Here is a 25,086-nt window from a genome sequence, read left to right on the forward strand (position 1 = left end):
CTGTAGTATAGGGACGCGGGTGGCACTGTGGGTTAAACCACAGAACCTAGGACTCGCCGATTAGAAGGTTGGCGGTTCGAATCCCCGCGACAGGGTAAGTTCCCGTTGCTCGGTCCCTGCCCCTGCCAACCTAGCAGTTTGAAAGCACATCAAATTGCAAGTAGATAAATAGGTACCGCTCTGGCGGGAAGGTAATCAGCGTTTCCGTGCGCTGCTCTAGTTCGCCAGAAGTGGCTTAGTCATGCTGGCCACATGACCCGGAAGCTGTACGCTGGCTCCCTCAGCCAATAAAGAGGGATGAGCGCCACAACCCCAGAGTCAGCCACAACTGGACCTAATGGTCAGGGGTGGGGTCCCTTTACCTTTTGTGACTGTAGTAGGAGATACAAGCCAGAGAAAAGGAAGCACTTCCAAATAAAACTATGGGATTTAATCCTACAAGATGCAGCGGCGCCACCTTGGACGGCTTTAAAAGAAGACTGGGCAGATTCAAGGAGGACCAGGCTATGAATGGCTACGAAACCCGGTGGATGTGTTCCAATTTTGTTGGCATCCATCTGTCTCGAGCGACAATGGAGTGTGCCTCCTGGGGTGAAGTCAACAAGCCTCTGGGGCGCAAGCTTGGGCAGTGTACCTGGAGGTCCTGGGCTGCCCAGACAACAAGACCCCCCTCTCGGCCTCACTGATGTGGTCCAGAGGAAAGCAGAGCAAGACGTTTGGCACCAGCTTGGCTGCAGGAGTTGCAGGAAGGAGGCATACAAGGCGCCATCCAACCGTCTCCACTCCAAATTTGCGTAGAGTTAGCCTTTTCTTCTCCCACAAGGCAGTTTGCTTCTGGAAACCACAGGAGGAAAGAGTTACAGTGGTGCCTTGCAAGACGAAAAGAATCCGTTCTGTGATTCTCTTCGTCTAGCGGTTTTTTCGTCTTGCGAAGCAAGCCCATTGACGGATTAGCGCTATTAGCGGCTTTTAGCGGCTTATCTGCTGATCGGATCAGCTGATAAGCGGCTTAGCGGCTTAGAAAAAGGGGGGGAGGGGGAAAAACCAGCAGGAACTCGCAAGACATTGTCGTCTTGCGAAGCAAGCCCATAGGAAATTCGTTTTGCGAAGCACCTCCAAAACGGAAAAGTCTTTCGTCTAGCGAGTTTTCCGTCTTGCGAGGCATTCGTCTTGCGGGGCACCACTGTACATTGAAGGGCCCTTTGGAGTAAATCTGACTTCAGCACTGGACCCCTTTTCTGTTCTCAGTTCTTTGGCACCACAGTTATCAAGAAAAACCCGAGAGATACCCAGCTAGATGTGAGCTCATTTTGACCTTGGCAGAGTTGTTTTGTCTGCACTACTTTCCTGTCGCTGTTTCCTCCTCCTTCGGTGTAAGCTGTGCTTTGGGGAAGGGCTGTGTTGCATGCTAAAGCAAAGGTCCACAGTTCCATCCCTGGCATTGCTTGGTAGGGCTCAGAAACACCCTTGCCCCAAACCCCGGAGAGTCACTACCGGTCCGTGTGGACATTACTGAGCTAGATGGGCTAAAGACCTGACTCCGCAGGCGACAGCTTCCTGTGCATTCAGGAAAAGGGGGTCTTCTCTGTAAATAACAGTTTGAAGGAAAAAGCAAGTTTGTAGAATTAATCACACAGGTGCCCCATCTGTCCTTCACGAAGCCCCTCCATCTGTCCTCACAACATCCCTGCGAGGAAGGATAAGCGAAGAGATGTTGGCCCAAGGTCCCTCAGTGAAATTCACGGCTCAGCAGCGTTTAATTCGAACGCAGCTCCCAGCTGTACTACATCACAAAGCATAATTGCCATATCATTTATTTTATTCGCAGGCCTTTCGCCCAGACTTAAGGCAACATTACCTTAGTAAATATATGAGTGGTTTTGCTGCACAATCCTTCAGGACTAGGCTGGGGGGAATGTGTCACCCGCAGGGTCTCGCCATCCAGACTGTGACCTCCCCTCTTCACCTCCCACACGAAGCAATCGGGGTTTTATTTTCGCTTTTCCTGCCCCCCCCCCCAGTGGCTTCTGTTTCTGCCAGTGTGTCTGTATTGCTGCCATTTGGGTGCTCTAGGCATTCATCTCTGCATGAATAACCCTCTTTTAGCTTCACTTGGCTCAAGAGCAACATGCTAATCTATTGCCTTGCTGGAAAGCAAAACGGATTGCCGTCTCCGATTGACTGGAGGAACCCAGAATACTTCCAGGGCGCCCAACGCTTGGCAGGTTCAGACCTTAAAAGAATGGCAGGTCTACCAAAAGCCCAAGCCTAGAACAATCCGCAGCCCACAAGTTCCTGCCCTTTACTCCTAGCCAGAGAAGCAACATTACTCATGCAAATGCTAAAGGCTGTATTCCTTTTTAAGAAAATAGCAGCCGTGGCACACGCACTGCAAATCCAGATAAGAAGCTCTACGTAGAAGGGTAGGTGACTGGTGACTGGGAGTGGCCGCCGAAACCATATAACCCCAGTCTTGAAAGACCTACACTGGCTCTCAGTATGTTTCCGAGCACAATTCAAAGTGTTGGTGCTGACCTTTAAAGCCCTAAACGGCCTTGGTCCTGTATACCTGAAGGAGTGTCTCCACCTCCATCGTTCTGCCCAGACACTGAGGTCCAGCGCCGAGGGCCTTCTGGCAGTTTTCTCGCTGCGAGAAGCCAAGCTACAGGGAACCAGGCAGAGGGCCTTCTTGGTGGTGGCACCCGCCCTGTGGAACGCCCTCCCACCAGATGTCAAAGAGAAAAATAACTACCAAACTTTTAGAAGACATCTGAAGGCAGCCCTGTTTAGGGAAGCTTTTAATGTTTAATAGGTTATTGTATTTTAGTGTTTTGTTGGAAGCCACCCAGAGTGGCTGGGGAAACCCAGCCAGATGGGCGGGGTATAAATAATAATTTATTATTACTATTATTATTATTATTATTATTATTATTATTATTACTACTACTACTTCAGATGTGCAAGACAGTGGTGAAGTTTCATGCTCCGGCACTGGGGGGGCGGAGAGCAGGCGGGGGTGGGGCTGGTGTGCGTCCTGGGGGCGGGGCGCTCAGCATGGAGGAGGGGGCCGCTGCTATGGCACTCTGCTGGGATCGCACTGCTAGGGCAGTGCACTCCCCCCACACTCCTCTTCCTCTGCCAGTGCTGCCAGAGTCTTGATCCAGGTGCCCCCCCCCCTGCAGCTATTTGCATGGGGTGGGAAAATGCAATGCTGTTGCTATATTTACCTGGTTTACATTCGCACAAGTACCTAACTGCATAAACATTGCACCTGTTGCGTCAGAAACTCGTAACTCGGGCTTGCCTGTTCCCCAATGGCTCCTGCTCTTTAGCACAGGGGTTGCCAACACCTGCTATCTGCAGGCACCAGCACAGCTTCCATTGCCTCCTAGGCAGTGTTTGAAATTAGCCAGGCCTAGGACAAAGGACCTTTGCCAACAAAGGTCCGTATAGTTAAAGCCATGGTTTTCTCAGTAGTGATGTATGGAAGTGAGAGCTGGACCATAAAGAAGGCTGATTGCCAAAGAATTGATGCTTTTGAATTATGGTGCTGGAGGAGACTCTTGAGAGTCCCATGGACTGCAAGAAGATCAAACCTATCCATTCTGAAGGAAATCAGCCCTGAGTGCTCACTGGAAGGACAGATCCTGAAGCTGAGGCTCCAATACTTTGGCCACCTCATGAGAAGAGAAGACTCCCTGGAAAAGACCCTGATGTTGGGAAAGATTGAGGGCACAAGGAGAAGATGACGACAGAGGACAAGATGGTTGGACAGTGTTCTCAAAGCTACAAACATGATCAAACTGCAGGAGGCAGTGGAAGACAGGAGTGCCAGGCGTGCTCTGGTCCATGGGGTCACGAAGAGTCGGACACGACTAAACGACTAAACAACAACAAGGACTTGCCAGTTAGAAGGTTGGCGGTTCGAATCCCTGCAACGGGTGAGCTCCCGTTGCTCGGTCCCTGCTCCTGCCAACCTAGCAGTTCAAAAGCACGTCAAAGTGCAAGTAGATAAATAGGTACCACTCTGCCGGGAACGTAAACAGCGTTTCCGTGCAAGGCTCTGGTCCGCCAGAAGCGGCTTAGTCATGCTGTCCACATGACCCGGAAGCTGTACGCCGGCTCCCTCGGCCAATAAAACGAGATGAGTGACGCATCAGCACCATCTGGAGGTACATGCTTGGATCTGGATTCTTTCCACGCACTAATGCCCCATCGTGTGGAATTCTATCCATTCTACTTCGTCCGCACAATTGGAATGAATTTCAGGAACCAAAATGCATTTTCTGAGCAGCCTGAGCAGGAGTGGTGAACGACGTTATAGCTCATTGTTGTTGCTTGTCTTCACTTACCCTACCTGGCTGCCTTGCTCACCGCTGTAAAAAATATTCTCACGTTATGAATGTCGGAATGGGTCAATATATATGTGTCCCTAGACTTTTCTCCTTTAAATTCTCAAAGCTCTTAACCTAGCTCACTTGGCCGTGAAACTCACCGGCTGACCTTACAGTCCAGTGTTAGAAACTCAGATATAATCCAAACTGATTTTCTCTGGAGTCAAAGATATGACTGGGACAAACCTTGTTATGTTGAGTTCATATTTTGCACAGTTTGTATACGGTGTCTGTTTGATAATGTGTTGTTTGCTATGCCTAATAAAGGATCTTGATTGATATAATATAATCGCCAAATGGCACTTTAAACCTAGTTTATTGTCGCCACAATTGTCGCCATTTTTTCCTCACTGAAGCTTGCTGCTGTTGTCATTATTATTAATTTCATTTCTGTGCCGATTTATATTTTAAAGAACAACCCTCAAAGCGGTTGGCAACACATTAAAACATCAGATAAAAGCATCCAGAATAAAACAAATTCAAGCTTCAAGGAAAGTATTGCAGATCATTCTCTAAGGGACATTTTGCTTTCTCCAGTTGCCATCTGGCATCCAGAGATCTCATGTTGTTGTTGTTGTTATTATTTATACCCCGCCCATCTGGCTGGGTTTCCCCAGCCACTCTGGGTGGCTCCCAACAGAATATGAAAAACACAATAAAACATCAAACATTTAAAAACTTCCCTAGACATGCCTCCAGGTGTCTTCTAAAAGTCAGATAGTTGTTTATTCCCTTGACATCTGATGGACCTGCGCCAGTTGCAAAATGTGCCTGGCACATGGGTAATTTTTAACACTGCCCTACACCACAGGGCTGTTGTAAGGATAAAGTGGAAAGGCCCAAGAGGAAGGAATAACTGATGTCCAAACTGTCAATATTCCACTTCTGGTTTTATGACACAACCATCAGAAAACTACACCCAAGAGAGGGGAAATGAAGCTGAATTCTTGCTATGCTACACACCACACCACAAAGGGAACTTACTGCAATGGTGTTGACCACCTTGAAAATGGTTGGCGCAAAAGCCATGAGAGGCTTCTCAAGAGTTTCAGTCTGATGGGGAGACTATTTTGATGCAGCAACATGGGAACCTAAAGACAGGTTACCAAAAAGGGCGAGCATCAAAGTTGTGGAAGATGAATACCTGGGGATCCTTAGATCTTTACTGTTTTCACACATGGTTCCCACATCATGATTTGCCGCTTCTGCGTGTGACATCATTCTGAGCGTCTGCGCATGCGCAAGTGGCAGTGGCGTAGCGTGGGGGGTGCAGGGGGGCCCGGCCGCACCGGGCACAACATCTGGGGGTTAGGGTTAGGGGGCGCAAATCCATGGGTTAGGGGGCGCAAATCCATGGGTTAGGGGGCGCAAATTACTTGCCTTGCCCCGGGTGCTGACAACCCACGCTACGCCACTGGCAAGTGGCGAAACTCAGAAGTAACCCGTTCCATTACTTCCGGGTGGCCGCGGAGCGCAACCTGAAAACGCTCAACCTGAAGTGACTTTAACCCGAGGTATGACTGTATTCCCGTTGTGGCGACTGCAGTGCAGGTTATATTGCTAGATGACCCTTGGGTCCCTTCCAACTCTAGGATTCCATGAGGGTTAGGGGTGTTCCTTTGGCGATTAGCTTATATATCTGAGTTTCTAACCCTGCTCTAAAGCCCAAGTCCATGTCCACTTACAGGCCAGCCTGACCCATGTTTAACAGAGAACCGAGGCTGTTGGATCTCGGCAACAGATGTAGGAATCTGGAAATGCAAACAGGGAAGACTGGGAAGTCTTGGAGCCTGGCATCTGCTGTGACATAAGGCGATAATCTGCTTTTGTCCAAATGTAATCTAACCAGCTCAACCTACGATAAGTAGCCTAGCATGTGGTGGATGCTAACACATGGATAATTACAACCAGAAACACATTAAAAAGAGAGAGGGGGATCAGTGTTTGGGCTGCAAACCCTACAGCCACTGTGAAACAACTCCACACAGCTTAACGAAGTTTAGTAGCTGATATAACCTGGGGTGTTGTGTATCATGAATAGTGTAGCACATAACCAGCTATTATGGAAGACCCGGCAGATTTAGATTAAAATCCCCAGGGCAGCCACATAATTATTTTCGGGCTTCCACCTATAAAAAGAGGAACAACTGTTAGCTAGCGCTCCTGGTTTCTATGGGGCTTTTAAATTTGAAAAGCACTTTCTAAAGTTTGCATAAAAACCCAACATTGCAAGACTAGGATTTCCCCTCACTTCCTGAAGTTTCCCAAATCTGCTCAGGAGTGGAGGCATGCAAGGGGGTGGGAAAAGGGGAAAGTCCTGTTGTGCAAATGGATGGACACATTTGGATGTGTGTGTCCCCCACGTTATTTGATGTTCCCTTCAAACTGGACCACACTGTTATTCTCATATCACACTGGACGTGAAGGGAGGATGAGGACTAGTGACTTGGCTATAAGCTGTCACATCAAAATTAAAATGCAGCACAGATCTCAGTTCATCCCATTAGGCTCATCCTGCTTCAACTCAGACCCAAAGCCTCATCTCACCCCAGGAAATCTAACTCTTCATTTGGCCCTATTGACTATCAACGAAAAGGCAAAAGTGGTTGCCTGCAAATTTCATCCACTTCTGCAAAGAAATGAGAAAAGTTTCCCAGTAGTGATGTATGGAAGTGAGAGCTGGACCATAAAGAAGGCTGATTGCTGAAGAATTGATGCTTTTGAATTATGGTGCTGGAGGAGACTCTTGAGAGTCCCATGGACTGCAAGAAGATCAAACCTATCCATTCTGAAGGAAATCAGCCCTGAGTGCTCACTGGAAGGACAGATCCTGAAGCTGAGGCTCCAATACTTTGGCCACCTCATGAGAAGACTCCCTGGAAAAGACCCTGATGCTGGGAAAGATGGAGGGCACAAGGAGAAGGGGACGACAGAGGACGCGATGGTTGGACAGTGTTCTCAAAGCTACCAGCATGAGTTTGACCAAACTGCGGAAGGCAGTGGAAGACAGGAGTGCCTGGCGTGCTCTGGTCCATGGGGTCACGAAGAGTCGGACACGACTAAACTACTAAACAACAACAAGGAAGAAGAAGCAGCAAGTTTTACAGGCACCAAGCACAGAAGCCCCTGAACCTACTTGTCTGACATTTGGCAGGCTTCCCAGAAGGGGTGGCTAATTTCACCCCATTTTTGCCCATTTCTGACAACCGGGGGTGGGATCCCCAATGCTAAAGAAGCCTCAGTTTTTCCAAGAGTTAGGCATCAGATCCCAGCTGAAGTGGGTCACACCCAAAGTGTTTCAAGGCAAAGCAGTTCACTTTCCATGGTCCCAAGGCAAGATCTCAACCAGATCTCCTTTCCAGTGCCCATCCCAAGGCTCCATCACTTCCCTGAGTCATGCTGGAGCCATGCTACTGTGGGCACATTCTGTACTGTAATAGTTTTCTGCAGTCTGAATCATATCCATTTAGGGGGATGGGTGGTGGCTGGCCAGTTCTGTCTCCCCAGTGGCTTAACTCCCATGTGCTCAGCACTTCTTAGTCCTGAACGCATTTCTGGTGTGTTTGTATTCTAAATCAGAACTCAAGTTAGATGCCATCCCTAGTGGATATCACAACAACTTTGAAGTTCCGTTTGCCTTGCAACGTGGAAATGCTGATTTGCGTTCCCCAGTTGTTGTTTTCCAGGGACACTCATCATGTCTTTACGGCAGGAAGGAAGTGCAAAGGGCCTGTGGAATTTCTGGCCAAGGCTGTTCAACTATTGCAAACATGTCAGCCTCACAAACACAAAAGCATCCATGACTGATGGCCATCCAACTTCTGCTTAAAAATTTTTATGCTCTAATTTTTGAGAAGTAAAGGTAAAGGGACATAACCCTAATGAAAACCATGTGATTCAAAACCATCAGAAAGCTACACCCAAGCTACTACACCACAAACTACAACCATTTGTGATGGTTGCTTTCCTCCTTTAGACACACACACATTGAAAGCCCTACAACATCCAGTACAGTGGTACCTTGGTTTTCAAACTTAATCTTTTCCGGAAGTCCATTCCAAAACCAAAGCGTTCCAAAACCAAGGTGCGCTTTCCCATGGAAAGTAATGCAAAACGGATTAATCCGTTCCAGACTTTTAAAAACAACACCTAAAATGGCAATTTAACATGAATTTTACTATCTAACGAGACCACTAAAATGAAAGCAATAATCAATGTACTGTACTGTAAAATAAATAAGACAGTATTGTAGATGATTAAAATTATTATTTTTTCTTATTTGCACTTATGATAGTTATTGTTTGGGGGGGGGCGGCCTCTGATCCATTGCCACAGTCACACAATCAATCAATCAATCAGTAGCTGAACTGGGTTCCACACAGTCACAAAAACAAATGAACCGAAAAAGCCTCAAAAACAAAAATGCAAAATAAATAGCAAAAACAAAAGCGCCAAACTTAATCCGTTCCAGAAGTCCGTTTGACTTCCGAAATGTTCGAAAACCAAAGCACAGCTTCCAATTGGTGCAGGTACCCCGGAAACAATAGCCGACAGCCACAGCGGACATTCAGCTTCCAAAAAACATTTGGAAACCGAAACACTTACTTCCGGGTTTTCGGTGTTTGAGAGCCAAGGCATTTGAGTACCAAGGTACCACTGTACGCATAAACTGCTTTGTGCTTTGGAAAGTTGTTTGTTCACTGTACATACGAACAGCACTTAAGAGATTGTTCACGTGAAATCGAGGAGCAGGTCTCTGTCTCTTTTTTGGTACCATTTTTCAAGCTTCCAACAGTTTTCACGGCTGATTTCAAAAGCGCTCGGAACTTTTGGCTCCTTGGGAGTTCCTGAGCAATGCCAGCTACTAGGAGGGCATGAGATTCTTAATCTCAGGGTTGAGAGTTCGAGCCCCGTGTTGGGAAAGATTGCAGGGGGGTAGACTTGATAACCCCGGTGGTCCCTTCGAACTCTGCAATTCAGTGATTGTAGGGATAACTGTGTGGGGTCTAAAGTCCCATTAAAAGAATTGATCTAATCTTTGTATGGCGCTTTCCCGACAAAAGTGAGCTCCACACTGAGCAGCTGACTATACAGTGGTACCTTAGTTCTCAAACTTAATCCGTTCTGGAAGTCTGTTCCAAAACCAAAGCGTTTCCCATAGAAAGTAATGCAAAATGGATTAATCCGTTCCAGACTTTTAAAAGCAACCCCTAAAACAGCAATCTAACATGAATTTTACTATCTAACGAGGCCATTGATCCATAAAATGAAAGCAATAATCAATACACTGTACAGTGATACCTCGGGTTACATATGCTTCAGGTTACATATGCTTCAGGTTAAAGACTCCGCTAACCCAGAAATAGTGCTTCAGGTTAAGAACTTTGCTTCACGATGAGAACAGAAATCGTGCTCTGGCGGCGCAGCAGCAGGAGGGGGCCCCATTAGCAAAAGTGGTGCTTCAGGTTAAGAACAGTTTCAGGTTAAGTACGGACTTCTGGAACGAATTAAGTATTTAACCCGAGGTACCACTGTACTATAAAATAAATAAGACTGTATTGTAGATACTTTTGAGAACCAAGGTACCACTGTAACAACAAAGCCATTTTGCATTTAGGAACTCAAACATTTCCATTAATGTAATCAAACCATAATGCCAAAAATTTAAATGAGCAGTTAGTGCAGTTCAATACAAACTGATAATAATTCAAATAAATTATTTCCCTTTTCTATTATTATTATTATTATTATTATTATTAGCCTCCGCCCATCTGACTGGGTTGCCTCAGCCACTCTGGGCAGTTTCCAGCATATACAAAAACAAAATTAAACATTAAAAACTTCCCTATACTGTACAGAGCTGCCTTCAGATGTCTTCTAAAATGAAGATCCCAGGATGAATGCATTGAATAATTTACTTAATTGCCTTTATCTTTGAAGGAGCTTAAGGTGCTATACACAGTTCTCCTCTCCATTTCCATCCTCACAACAACCTTGCGAGGTAGCTTGGACAGAGAGATGGTGAGTCGCCCAAGGCCACCCAGCGAGCTTCGTGGCTGAGTGGGGATTCGAACCCTCCTCTCCTGGGTCCTAGCCCAACGCTCTAACCAATACACCACAAAGGGACGGAAAAAGCAGCTGCAGTTACATCCTCCTACAAATCTGGGACAGTTTGCATCTTCTGAGCCACATTTGAAACTGGCCTAAGGGGGTTATCTTATACAGAGTCAGATCACTAGGTTCACGTACCCCAGTATTGCCTACACAGGCTGGCAGTGGCTCTCCACAGAGTTCCCCTTCTGGAGATACCTTGGATTGGACCCTGGTCCTTCTGCATGCAGTGCAGATGCCCTGCCATTTAGCTATCGTCCCCCTACAATACTGAGCAGGCCATTGATCCATCCAGTTCAATATTGCCTACACGGGTTGGCAGCAGCTCTCCAGAGTTTCAGGTAGGAGCCTCACCTGGAGATGCCTTGGATTGAACCCTGGTCCTTCTGCATGCAGTGCAGGTGCCTTGCCATTTAGCTATCATCCCCCTACAATACTGAGCAGGCCCTTGATCCATCCAGTTCAATATTGCCTACACGGATTGGCAGCAGCTCTCCAGAGTTTCAGGTAAGAAGCTCACCTGAGGATGCCTTGAATTGAACCCTGGTCCTTCTGCATGCAGTGCAGGTGCCTTGCCATTTAGCTATCGTCCCCCTACAATACTGAGCAGGCCATTGATCCATCCAGCTCAATCTTGTCTACACGGGTTGGCAGCAGCTCTCCGGAGTTTCAGGTAGGAGCCTCACCTGGAGATACCAAGGACCGCATCTGGGGGCCTTCTAGCAGCCAAGCAGATGCTCCAACACCGAGCTCAACTTCCCTCTCCCCGCCTCCACCAGCGTCAAAAGAGGAGGAAGAAGAAGAAACAGCCATAATATTTTGCTCTTCCTCTATTCTGCCCCTGCTAGGAGGTAATCAAGAAAAGGCTACCTATGCAAACCGATCGAATTCTGCACCCTGCAAGGCAAGGAAGGATGCAATCCGAACCCCCCTTACCTGGAAGTAAGCCCCACTGAAGTCAACAGGGCTTACTTCCGAGTAGATCTACGCTGTCAGGAGTTGCACCCACGGTGTCAACCCCCCATTGAGCCACACCGCGGAGGATCGGGTCGCACGTACGCAAGGAGCGAGGCTGCAACCCTGCGCTCGCTTCCCTAGCAATATAAATGCATCCTCCCGGAGTCACCAGGCAGAGGATCGGGCCGCACAAAAGCATGCATGCAGTTTCCACCCCCTTCACACAACGCCAAGGATCGAGGCCACTACCCCACGCAGGCTTCCGCGGGAGTAAAGAGCACCCACTGAGGGACACTTCCTGCCGAGGAATCCGCACGCGGAGGATCGGGCCCCGACGACCGCACATCAGCGTGGGGATCGGGGCCTGAGAAAGGCCATGCCAATAGGGGGGGGGGGAGCTGCGTTGCTTTGTCACCCCCCATTCATTGGAAGAGGCGGCTCCCCCATTCCCCATTTTGCTTCCCCCTTATAAATGAGGCAGCCTGGAAGCCGCAACGCTCCGCTGCTCCCCACCCGATCCCTCGATCCCTTCCCCACGGTGATGCTCGACCGCCTTTGCTTTGCGCTGAAACCGGTTTGAATGACTTAAAAGACGGGGAGAGGGGCGATCAAGCGATGGGAAGGCGCGACGGTGTTGCAAATCAACGCAATGCAATGCCAAATAAATGATAATGCAAGAATAAGAATAATATGAATAACCAGGTCACACTCACCGTTTCCGCCGCGCGCGGATCCGAGGGAGCGGGGTGGGTGCAAAAGCGATCCGCCGAATTGCAACGGGTGGCGGCCAGGAGAAGGAACCAGATTTCTGCAGCCTCTTTTGCAAAAGGCAACGGAGCTTCCGGGTTGGTCAGTCTCAACGTCACTGCTACAGGTTTGCAAGGAAGAGGAGGCGGCAAGCTGCGTGCGGGAGACAAAAAAGATAGCTATAAAAGGAAGGGACCCGTCAGGGGGGAGGAGGAGGAGGAGGGAGCCCTGTTTAACTCCGAGATGCTCGATCCGTGCCCCGATCCTGAAAGCATCTACCTGGGAGTAAAGGTTGATTTTGGACACACAGTCGGCAGAGCGCGAGCAAAGCTTTCCCTAGCTTTGTGCCATGCGTTTGGAAAAAGGATCTGCGTAAAAACAGCCCTGCAGGATCAGGCCAGGGGCATCCGTCACAGGGGCCATCCAGATACCTGTGGGAAACCTTCGAGCAGGATTCGACCACAAGAGCTCTCCTCTCCCCCTCCTGATGTTTCCAGGAGTTGGTTTTCAGAAGCCAACAACTGTGAACATAAACATAAGCCGTCGTGGCTAGTAGTAGCCATTGACAGCCCCTCATGCGCTCCGAGCATCCCGATATCCCAGGGAAAGACCTGAGTTACAGAAGCCATCCCGGTTTCTGATTTGACCCCCGAGATGTCCGGTTTTCTATTTTTCTCGGAGAACAATTAAAAGTTGTGTGTGTGTGTGTGTGTGTGTGTGTGTGTGTGTGTATACTGAAAATAAAATACCTGCAGCAAATAAAGGAAGCCCTTATAATTCTCAAGGAAAAGGTCACAAATCCTCTTTAAACTCTTTAAATACTTCAGCAGCCAGCCATTTCTTAGGAGCGTTTATTCCTTTATTGTAAGTGGAGCTTACAGCTGTAATTTTATTTTGTTCCATTTACCTGTGGAAGGTACAGGATCCCTTTCCTTGCACATTTTTTCTTTGCAACAACCCTGCGAGGGTTCTGTGCAAAGGTTGCAATTGGCTCAAAGTGACTGACGTATATGTGTATTTGACATATGTGTGTGCAGCGAGACCAAACGCAGGAGCAGCTTCCTGATGTAGAATAGAATGTCCCTATTTTCATCTGAGAAATGATACGATATGATATGATAATCTTTATTGTCATTGTCCCATACAGAACAACGAAATAGAAAAAATCTACATCAGACATTCAAAAACCAACAAGCCTGCTATCCCAGCTATCCCAGCCTGGTTAAGCCCCTAAAAATTCTGATACCCCATAATTAAATACAATATACTCCTATAGAGACTCCTTACACTGCGTTTAAAACCAAAATCACATTTGGATAGAAACTCTTTCTCAGGGGGCTAGTCCTAGTCTTTATAACCCTGTACCTTCTTTCAGAAGGCATAAGCTGAAAGAGATCATTCCTGCGCTATCTCTGCATCTTTCTTATGGCACCTGGAAGCATAGATTTGATCCAAGGTGGGAAGAGTGCGCCCAATTATTCTCTCCGCAGTCTTTACAACCCTGGACAGCATTGTTTTTCTCCTGACCGTGCAGCTCCCAAACCACACACACAGAAAAACTTGCAACATTTGCCAGGTGTCTACAGACACCTATGCTTTGAACCTGGCCGCTTTCTGGAGGAGAAGCACCTAGAGGCCCCTACGAGATTTGATATCTAAACTATGGGATTCCTTTCCACCAGAGGTAGTCATGCCCACCAACTTTCAGACACTGATGCAATAGCAGTGAATTGGGGGTGGATTTACACTAGGCCAGGGGCCAGCAAACTTTTTCAGCAGGAGGCAGGTCCACTGTCCCTCAGACCTTGTGGGGGTCCAGACTATATTTTGAAGGGGGAAAAGGAATGAATTCCTATGCCCCACCAATAACCCAGAGATGCATTTTAAATAAAAGCACACACCCCTGAAGGAGCATCTCCACCCCCATCATTCTGCCTGGACACTGAGGTCCAGCGCCGAGGGCCTTCTGGCGGTTCCCTCGCTGCGAGAAGCCAAGTTACAGGGAACCAGGCAGAGGGCCTTCTCAGTGGTGGCGCCCGCCCTGTGGAACGCCCTCCCACCAGATGTCAAAGAGAAAAACAACTACCAGACTTTTAGAAGCCATCTGAAGGCAGCCCTGTTTAAGAAAGCTTTTAATGTTTGATGGATTACTGTATTTTAATATTTTGTTGGAAGCTGCCCAGAGTGGCTGGGGAAGCCCAGCCAGATGGGCAGGGTATAAATAATAAATAATAATAATAATAATAATAATAATAATAATAATAATAATAATAATTATTATTATTATTATTATTATTATTATTATACTCATGTAGAAACACGCATATTCCCGGACCGTCCGCGGGCCGGATTTCGAAGGTGATTAGGTGGGATCCGGCCCCCAGGCCTTAGTTTGCCTACCCATGGCCTAGGCTGTCCACATATCGTTCCGTTATTAGTGCACATCAGCGAGGCCGAGATGGGGTGTGTGTGTGTTGTCGACTGTGTGGCCCGGGACGTCCACACACCCTGCTCAGGCTTGGCCCTGTGGAGGTCCCTTCCAATGACTTCACCCCCACAGGTGCACTCCATTGTCCCTCGAGACAGACAGATGTCAAGAATGGTGCTTTGTCTCCAGAATAAAAGTGCCCAGGACGAGCATCTTTGACTTAAGAAGGTGATTCAGGTCCCTTGCTGCTGCCAGAGATGGGGGAAGTCCAGGGCTCCGCTCAGCAGAGTGTGCAGGCATCTCCCCACAGCTTACCAGGACTGCCTTGTCACATTTTGATGTGAAATAATGTACATTAGCATTTGGGGTAATTTAGACCTAAGTCTAAAGTTGCTAGGGGATGCGGGTGGCGCTGTGGGTTAAACCACAGAGCCTAGGGCTTGCCGATCAGAAGGTTGGCGGTTTGAATCCCCGTGACGGAGTGAGCTCCCATTGCTCGGTACCAGCTCCTGCTAACCTAGCAGTTCGAAAGCATGCCAGTGCAAGTAGATAAATAGGTACCGCTCTGGCGGGAAGGTAAATGGTGTTTCCGTGCGCTGCTCTGGTTCGCCAGAAGCGGCTTAGTCATGCTGGCCACATGACCCGAAAGCTGTACGCCGGCTCCCTCGGCCAATAAAGCAAGATGAGCGCCGCAACCCCAGAGTCGGTCACAACTGGACCTAATGGTCAGGGGTCCCTTTACCTAAAGTTGCTTGACTGCAATACTGGACAACCATCGTTTGACCTAGGCTCCGTTTATTGCTGGCAGGTCAGAGACAGAAGCCCAGCCTACAGCTTGATCCCAGGCCCAGAGAAATCCAAGTACCTTGGAGAGCCACTGAGAGTCAGTTTGGGCCAGGTGTGGCCCTCCATATGGGCTCAACTACATATCCCATCAGCCCCATCAAGCATGGCCAATGCACTGGGGATGATGAGGAGTTGTAGTTGAGCAACATCTGGAGGGCCAATGAGCTAGGTGGGCCAACGGACTGACTTGGTATAAGGCAGCTTCTCAGGATGCTCTGTGTGGAGAAGACTAGTAGAGATGCCACGTGTCTGATATGTAACAGGAGGGAGTTTCAAAGGGTGTGTGGCGTCATACTGAGGTCCATAGCCATGGGCAGGGCCAGATTTAGGTTTGATGAGGCCCTAAGCTACTGAAGGTAATGGGGCCCTTTATATGTCCAGCTGTCCTTTGTCAACAACAAATTGTCACTGTTTTTTGTGTTGAATATATGCTATATGGTAACTTATAGACCAAATTTGCACATACAGAATGTAGGCACCCTGTACAGTGGTACCTTGGGTTACATATGCTTCAGGTTACAGACACTTCAGGATACAGACTCCACTAACCCAGAAATAGTGCTTCGGGTTAAGAACTTTGCTTCAGGATGAGAACAGAAATTGTGTTCCGGCGGCAGGCAGCAGCGGGAGGCCCCATTGGCTAAAGTGGTGCTTCAGGTTAAGAACAGTTACAGTTTAAGAACAGACCTCCGGAACGAATTAAGTACTTAACCTGAGATACCACTGTATATAGAAATGAGCAAACCAGTGATATTTTAGGGAGCAGGCTAGCAGGCGGGGCCCATTACTTACATCATAGGAGCCTACACAACACAAAACACTGTTGTTGTATGTAGGTTTTATTTTATTAGTTTTTTATCTTATATTTTGGAAATGTACATCATTTTTTTTCTTTAATTTTTTATGGGGCCCCCAAGAGAGTGGGGCCCTAGGCTATAGCTTGTTTAGCTTATACATAAATCTGGCACTGGCTATGGGCCAGGATCTTGCTGCCTTGAAGACGAGCAGGATAGAGCTGCCCTTTCCTACAGCTTAGGATGCCTTTCACAGCTGTCAAAAGTTGAAAGACACCACGTGAAGCTTTTTCTTATCATCATCCCTCCCCCCCCCTGCCCCGGGCCAATACAATCTTAACCAATTTCTACTTGACATGGAGCAGTTAAAGCCTGAGTAGCTCTGATTAAGTCAAGCTTGGGTTTCCAGCAGTTTTTGGACTACAATTCCCATCATCCTTCTAGCTAGGGGTGATGGGAGTTGTAGTCCGAAAGCAGCTTGAAACTCAGGTTTGGGAAACCCTAGATTGACTGAAAACACACACACAAATGGGATGTAACCCCTAGCAAGTTGTAGCACTGACTTGTTTTCCATCTGGCAGGGTGTAGTGAGGAAGCAGAACTGAGAAACGGCACTTCCTTTGCAAGGGTTGCTTGCCATTGAGAGTCACGTAAGATGAAAGCGCAATGATGTCAAGGGTTGTGGCTAACTTGCAAAAGCTGCAGCTGAATCTTACTTCACAACTGGTGGCTAGAGAGCTTCCTCTGCTGTAAATAGGCTTAATGGGTTTAAGACCCCGCTGGGCTCCTTTGGGGAGGGGGAGGGATATAAATTGAGCAACTAGATAAGGCAGGACATATTAGGAGGTGTCTAGGTGAGACAGCCTAGTGGGCCCAGGTGCGCAGCCTGGGAGTCATTTTGGACTCACAGCTGTCCATGGAGGCGCAGGTTACCGTAATTCTGTGTCCAGGGTGGCTGTCTACCAGCTCCACCTCGTGCACAGGCTAAGACCCTACCTGCCCGCAGACTGTCTCGCCGGAGTGGTGCATGCCCTGGTTATCTCCCGCTTGGACTACTGCAATGCGCTCTACGTGGGGCTACCTTTGAAGGTGACCCGGAAACTGCAATTAATCCAGAATGTGGCAGCTAGACTGGTGACTGGGAGTGGCCGCCAGGAACACATAACACCGGTCCTGAGAGCTCTGCATTGGCTCCCAGTACGTTTCCGAGCCCAATTCAGTGTTGGTGCTGACCTCTAAAGCCCTAAACGGCCTTGGTCCTATATACCTGAAGGAGCGTCTCCACCCCCATCGTTAATAAATTATTATTATGTCTCCTCCTCAAGGAAGGAAGACAGCAAAGGATCTCCTTAGCCAGTGTGTGTTACCAGCTTGTAACTTTAACTCTTCTGTTGGAACTTACTTCATTATTGCTGCCCAAGGTTGGTGGGTACACAATCTTTTTTAGAACAAGAAAGGCAGGGAGCAAGATTTTATTTAGATGACTGGTTCTTAATGCAGGATTGGCTATCCTGCAGTCTTCCAGATGTTGCTGGACTAGACCTCCTCCATTGGCCATGAGGGCTGGGACTGATGGACATTGGAAGCCCAAAAAGGGAGGCCACACCCACCTTTGTGTCCTTGAAACTTGCTGGTACATCATAGTAGGTCTGTGGCTTTCAAGTGTTGCTGGAGAATCTGAGGCTGCGGTCTCCCATGAAAGGGTACAGCCAGTACCCAATTCTAAAGAAGGGATTTCATTGTGTTGGTCAACAAGGCAGACTTTCCTTACAGTCAAATGCAGCAGGTCACGCATGCAGGACGCCCACGTCTTTTTGAGCAAGATCCTGGCTGCAACATGGCAGCAGTGGCATGGTGTAACAGAGCCAATGGATAGACCAGGAAGAGAGCTTCATTCTCGACAAGGTGGTAGGCTAGAGCAGTGTTTCCCAACCTTTTTTGGGCAAAGGCACACTTGTTTCATGAAAAAAATCTCGAGGCACACCACCATGCCAGATGGGGAAAGGTCACTTTTTACCTATGTAAAAAAAAAATAAAAAAATAGTAACAGCATAGAAGGTAATGGTAAGCTATAGCTTGTTTAGCTTATACCTAAATCCGACACTGATTGGTCTCCCTTCCAAGGCACTCGAGGTCCCACATGAAAGCGAGCCCCCAGCAAGGCCTCGACGGCCTGCAAGGCGCTTCCCCTTGCGAGTGGGAAACGGACGGGCGGCGGCCCGAGCACGACCTGGCGCCCTCTCAGCTCAGCGAGCACGACCTGAAAGCTCTGGCCACCTCCCTGCACGCCCTCCCGGACCTGGAGTACGGCGGCAGCAGCGCGCCTCCTTCGACGGGCCCCGACGGCAACCGCGAGCGGCCCCGTCGGCGGGCCTCGGTGGCGGACCTCCTGCAGGACAGCTCCGGCTTCGCGCCGGACTACGAGGGCTTCGAGTACCGGGGCGACCCTTACGAGGAGGTGGAGCCGCTGCGGAACCTGCCCGCCTTCGAAGCGTGCTCGCCGGCCTTGTCCGAGTCCAGCATCGACATCTGCTTCCTGAGGCCCGTCCACTTCACCAACGAGCCCGGCAGGACGGAGCGCACGCTGCAGCCGCTGCCCAAGAGTGCGGCGCCGACGCCGCAAGCCAGCGGCACCTACAAGCGCGAGGTTTTCCGCAGCAAAGGCAAGCAGCTGAGCCGCTCGCTCAAGGAGTTCCCGCGCAGCAGCGGAGGCGGCGGCTCCGAAGGCATCGCCAGCACCAGGCTGTACAGCACCTGCAGCAGCAGCGGCAGCCGCCTGCCGGCCCCGGCGGAGAGGGGCTTCCCGGCCCACGGCGCCCCCTCCGCCGCCTCCCGGAGCTCCCAGCGGCACCACTTCCCGCCGCCGAGAGGAGTGGGCGACCAGCCCAGCTTTCTGGAAGTAAGGAGAGCAAAAGGCAAGGGCAAAGGCGCTTCCTAGCCAGGGTCTAAGCGTGCCTATGTGGGGCACGTTACAGCCCCGTGACGTCAGCGCCACGCAGGCAGCCAGGCAGGCAGACGGCGAGAGCCCCACGCTGGGCGGCCTCTCCTCGCCGCCGCCGCCCCGCCTCTCGCCGCCCGACTCGCCCGCCTCCCTCCCACGGCACACCAGGCAACGTCTCGCGGCACACTAGTGTGCCGCGGAACACCGGTTGGGAAACACTGGGCTAGAGAACCTGAGGGAGGCAGGAGAGAAACAGAGCAGGGACCCTAAAGGTTTGAGATCCAAGATGCACGAGATCCAGAAGTGGTGGTGGGTTGCGCATGCGCACAAATCCAACTCAGTGTAGAATTGCAGAGTCAAGGAGCTGTGAGTGTGCAAACCATAGGAGCAGTTAAAAATGGCTTTGTGTGTTTACAAGCTCTTGGCACATGGAGAGCAGTCATCACAGAGATTCCTGTCCATGCTGCAACCCGGTGGTTTTAGTGAAAATGCTATGGTTTCCCTGGCTTTACTGAAAATCTAGCCCATGAGGACATAAGGCAGTGAACAAACAGTGCAAACTAAAAACCAGAGTCCTGTAAAACTTTTCTTTGAAAAACTGCAATCTGTGTAACAAAGCACTTAATATCTGCTATTTTTGTTGTCTGAATCTAAGAATTCGGTGCAATGCCTGCTCCTTTGGTTCTCTGACATCACTGAGGTTGAATGGTACTCAAGAGGAAGCATATAGGATGCCTTTCTTTTGCTTAAAACATCAGCAAACACATTATTCTACATGAAACTGCAATTCTGCAAGGTTAATAGCTATGTTTCCTAAGAAAATGTCTGGGATGATTTCCAGGCCAAATGTAGGATGTAGCAAATCAACAAAACCCTTAGCCTATGAAAATAAGCAGATGCAAAAATGCACCTGAAAAGTAGGCAATGTTTATCCTGTCATCACTGCTTTAAGCTGCTCACTTTAAAAGACACTTCCAAGGATGCGTCCCGAAATAGCAACCCTGCTTGGTATAAAAGGTACCAGAAATCCAGACATTTGGTGTACGCCTAGCCAAGAAACTGGGACACGGGTGGCGCTGTGGGTTAAACCACGGAGCCTAGGACTTGCCGATCAGAAGGTTGGCGGTTCGAATCCCTGTGATGGGGTGAGCTCCCATTGTTCGGTCCCTGCTCCTGCCAACCTAGCAGTTCGAAAGCACATCAAAGTGCAAGTAGATAAATAGGTACCGCTCCAGCGGGAAGGTAAACAGCGTTTCCGTGTGCTGCTCTGGTTTGCCAGAAGTGGCTTAGTCATGCTGGCCACATGAACTGGAAGCTGTCTGCAGACAAACGCCGGCTCCCTCGGCATATAGAGTGAGATGAGCGTGCAACCCCAGAGTCGGTCACAACTGGACCTAATGGTCAGGGGTCCCTTTACCTTTACCTAGCCAAGAAACTAATGGGGCGAGGTTACCATCTATTCTTTAAATGTAATAAGGGAACCTGAGGTAGGATTAGATAATTGAGGGGCAGGCCCGATATGCCAGAGCTATAGCATGTTCACAGGTGAGCTTTTTCTGTACAGGACCCCTACCCTGCCATGGAAAATGATTGGATTAGTGAATGAGTATGTAAATACATGAGAGAACTTGTGTGTGTCCCTCCCCATATTTTGCTTTAGTCCTGCCCATTATCTTTGGGATGTGGCTCTCTGCGACTTCCTGAAGGGACTCTGCGGCCCTTGGGCCTCTCCCACCAAAGTAGCCTGCCTCTGTTTAAGAGTTGGGCAGCTTGTACAATAAAGGCAATATGTACACAAATCTGGCAGCTGCTCAACCTTAAAGCGTAACAGCTGTAGTTGCACAGAAATCTTTTAAAAATGAGGGTTAAACAGAGTGGAAATAAAAGGACTAATGAAGGTGACCACAGATCTATCCACCCCCAATTCGTTACCTCATGGCATGTGCACACAGGTGGAAAAGTTAAAGGTGCTATTGAAAAGCAACGCTTTTTGTACTAGCAACGAAGTCTTAGCATTTAACACTTGGGAGCTGCATATTAGGACCAGAAGAGAGACAGTTTACTATAAACTACCTGGGACGCGGGTGGCGCTGTGGGTTAAAACACAGAACCTAGGGCTTGCTGATCAGAAGGTCGGCTGTTTGAATCCCCGCGTTGCTCGGTCCCTGCTCCTGCCAACCTAGCAGTTCGAAAGCACATCAAAGTGCAAGTAGATAAATAGGTAAGGTAAATGGTGTTTCCGTGCGCTGCTCTGGATCGCCAGAAGCAGCTTAGTCATGCTGGCCACATGTACGCCGGCTCCCTCGGCCATTTAAGTGAGATGAGCGCCGCAACCCCAGAGTCGGTCACGACCGGACCTAATGGTCAGGGGTCCTTTTACCTTTACCTGCAAACAATGTAGTAAGAGACCAAAAGAGAAGCATTTCAGTGCATCCAGATCCCACCCCCACCCCCAAAAAATCTGTGCGCAAATCTGTATTAACACCAGAATGAATGTATATGTTTTTCTGGTGCTCTTATCTCTTTACTGAATAGAAACTAACGTGAGCATCAGAAAAAACACATGCTCTATAATTGTATGTGAATGAGATCTACTTTTTCCTCCTATAGCAGACTCCAGTTGATAAAAGGACATTCAGATGCCTGGGATCAACTGAATACATTTATTTCAAAGCAATTTTAAATATTAAAAAAGTAGAAATTAACACATACAGTACTCAAACTGTCACATTAAACACGTGAGGAGACAAGTGTACTGATGTATTATGATTGTAACATTCAAATGAGACTTCAGTTTCCAACTAGTGGCTCTAACCAGATCTGCTTTCTATACATGTTGATGCACTATGTCATAAAAAAATAAATAGCAATTGCTGTTCAACAGTAAAATAACACACCATTCGCAGAACATACTTCCCTCTCCCCAGGGGAAAAAAAACCCAAAACAAACAAGACTTCCCAAATATGTCATGTACAAAATTGCAGATAGTGGCTCTGAGTTTAAATACAATATTGTACTTAAAACCCAACCTATATATCATACATGGTATTTTAATTCTCCTATGGACTCTCAAATCACCCAGAATAGTCAACTCTTGTTCCTGATGGAACTCATTTTATTTTTTAAAAAATTCATTATTATACTACTTCAATAAAGCATACAAAATAATAGACATTTTGACTCTACATCATTTTACACATCTGGATCTCCTTTATATGGGTTGCACTTTCTCTCTCTCTCTCTTTCAACCAGTGGATTTCGAGATCATTTTAAAATATACTTGACAAAAAAGGTAGATCAGTTTTGTTCTTTAATGCATCTGAAGCACACTGCATTGATGAGCAATATGGAATGCAAAGTCATTTTTTGTTCTGGCTTTCATATAAACAGCATGAGTCTGAGAAAACACTGAAATCGGTAACACTGCAGAGTCGATGCCAGTAGGCTCAGTCACTCACTTGAAAGCTTATATCTTTTTTAACAGAATGTGTCATGACACAGATGAAGCAATAGTTTAAAAACCACTTTCCAATAATAGCTGATAAATATTTTGCTCTTCTTCATGCAAGATTTCTTAAGTTGATTATGTTCTGTATGTTAACCATTTAAATAAAAATAAATATTCACTGACTACAGGTTTGTAAAACATCAAAAGCGAAAGCCTCGGAGTGATTAATGTGAACTTGTGCTTTTCGTGAAATGGAAACCTTTTGACAGGGAGTCACGAGAATCTGCTGTGAAGGAAAAAGAAAATTGGGCTGTTGCAAAAGCAGTTGTTTAAAGCCGGGGTGGCTAATTAGTGGCTTTGCAGATTTGTCTATCTCCAGTTCGAATTGGGTCCAGCCAGCATAGCCAGTGATCAGGGATGACTGTAGCCTAGCAACATCGGGGCAGACACAGGTTAGCTAGCCCTGCTTTAAGCCAGGCGAACCCCGGAAACCACATGGAGCCACACTGTAAAACGTTCCGTGAATCATAAGCAAAACAAGAACATTCTGCTTTGCATATTATAACAAAGATCAACAAATAAATAAATGAAACACCATATCCAAAATGAGCATATATCCTTAATACATTGATCAGAATAAAGAAGGCGTTTTAGATGCAAGTAATGGAGTGTCAGATCAAAACATATCCTTCCTAAGTTCAGCTCAGTGGTTTCAGGATTGTTGGCAGATTCTGAAAGTTCAACCTCGAGCCATAATTAGGATTCCACAAAAGCAAATTTAATCCCAGATGTTACAGCCTGGTGTCATTATTTAACAGGTGATAATTTGCATGAAAGGTCATCTTTCTCTCGTTTTGATGGCAGGGTTTTGTTTTTTAATTATTATTTCTCCAGGCGACAGAACTAAGAGAGCATTACGACTTAATAGCTCCAGTGGGTCGAAGGCTCAAATCCCCCAACAGCAAAGGTGTCTTCTAAATGAGCCAATTAGTTAGCACACACTAGTGCTCAAGTAAACTCATCTTTCAAGTCTGTGTGGCAACCAGATTGTAACAGGAGTGCACTGCGTGAAAACCTGAAAAAGCTGACAGACACTTGTAATGTTTCTGCATAAACAGAGGTTGTAGGGAGTAGAATATGCTAGTAAGCAGATGGGGATGGGCTGCTTTTCTTTTAAAGACCCTGGTGCCGTGAAAAGAAACCTCCAGCCAAAAGTCCCATAAGTGTTCCTTCATTAGACACGAGCAATTTTAACTGAAGACTTTCAGATGGTGTTAGGTGAGGTAAATATCAGAGGGAGAAACACCAACGACATAATACAAACATAAAATGCCTGTTCACACAAACACACCACAAAAGACTACTGGTTAATCTGTAGCATCAGTGAATATTTCTTTTGTTTGATGTGTACATTGAACACTTTCTTTGACAATACCAAGGAAGTAGATTTCGCAAGCTGTAAAGTGTGTACATTGGTAGCTGTAAACAGGGATGTAAATGAGCCAAAGCAGTTCATTTCGAAAACTGAATCTAACTCTCTGCTAGTTATCTATTTTAGGAATACTGATTTATTAGAGATGGTAATTTCTGTAGTTAAACAGGACCGGATGAGACCAACCACATTTAGGGAGCTGGTAGTTCATACACACAGACAAAGAGATGTAAGTGCTTGATGCCAAGGATGGCTTGAGCAAACCCAATAAGGCATGCCAGGTCCCAAGGCTACCGTAATACTGGCAAAGGCAGAGTAACACCGTTATGTACAATACAAGTATAAGTCACCTTGCTGGGTGAGCCGTAAATGAGTTCTTGTTCTGTAACAGCAGTTATATATACATATATATCCACAGTTGTGCACAGAATTACAGGGAGGGAGCAGCTGTTTGCTTCGTGCTAAAAGCCCGTCTTGCAGGAAGGATGTGCAATGCTCAAGTTTCCGATTCGACTCAGTCTGACAAAATATGGACGAAGGATACTGGGAAGACCCCTTTTCTCTCTGGCTTGCCTTCAATGTGGCCAATCTGCAGAGAAGAAGAAGAAACAATGTTGGCTCAGAAGACATCGGCCCCCCGCCCTCAAACCTCTGCATTTGCTATCCCACATGGAGCAATAATGTGTATTATGTGCTTGATAGTCGGTAGTTTTATGCTTCGATATCCTCACTCTGAACTTGGCCACTTTTATATGGAAGAAAGTCTAATTAATAGATACCTGAAATCTGGGAAACACCAAATATTTCAGCCATGATCCTTATGTGGGTAACAGTTATGCGGTTACATTGGTGTGTGTTTTTTTGGGGGGGGGGGGTCCTCCCTCACTTCCCTGGAAAAGACCCTGATGTTGGGAAAGATGGAGGGCACAAGGAGAAGGGACGACAGAGGATGAGATGGTTGGACAGTGTTCTCAAAGCTAGCAGCAT

The 25,086-nt window shown here is 47.6% G+C and overlaps 2 protein-coding genes and 1 long non-coding RNA gene across 7 annotated transcripts in view; 1 reads left to right on the forward strand and 2 right to left on the reverse strand.

Annotated features, from left to right (window-relative positions):
- CYRIB (CYFIP related Rac1 interactor B) overlaps window positions 1-12,322 on the reverse strand; it is a 63,978-nt gene extending 51,656 nt beyond the window's left edge. Inside the window, exon 1 of the mRNA XM_081205038.1 lies at window positions 12,176-12,322. The gene's annotated coding sequence lies outside the window, so the exon portion shown is untranslated. The remainder of the gene's footprint in view (window positions 1-12,175) is intronic.
- The window catches only part of LOC308593205, a 751,641-nt gene that overhangs the window by 81,593 nt on the left and 644,962 nt on the right, over window positions 1-25,086 (forward strand). The gene's annotated exons all lie outside the window — the stretch shown is intronic.
- ASAP1 (ArfGAP with SH3 domain, ankyrin repeat and PH domain 1) overlaps window positions 22,513-25,086 on the reverse strand; it is a 142,112-nt gene continuing 139,538 nt past the window's right edge. For all 4 annotated transcript variants that reach the window (XM_081204431.1, XM_081204428.1, XM_081204429.1 and 1 more), the window contains one exon: window positions 22,513-24,688. In XM_081204431.1, coding sequence (XP_081060557.1) covers window positions 24,614-24,688 — 75 coding nt within the window. In that variant the 3' untranslated portion in view covers window positions 22,513-24,613. The remainder of the gene's footprint in view (window positions 24,689-25,086) is intronic.

This window comes from Podarcis bocagei, assembly GCF_964188305.1.
Source record: "Podarcis bocagei genome assembly, chromosome: 8".
In the NCBI taxonomy this organism is placed as follows: domain Eukaryota; kingdom Metazoa; phylum Chordata; class Lepidosauria; order Squamata; family Lacertidae; genus Podarcis; species Podarcis bocagei.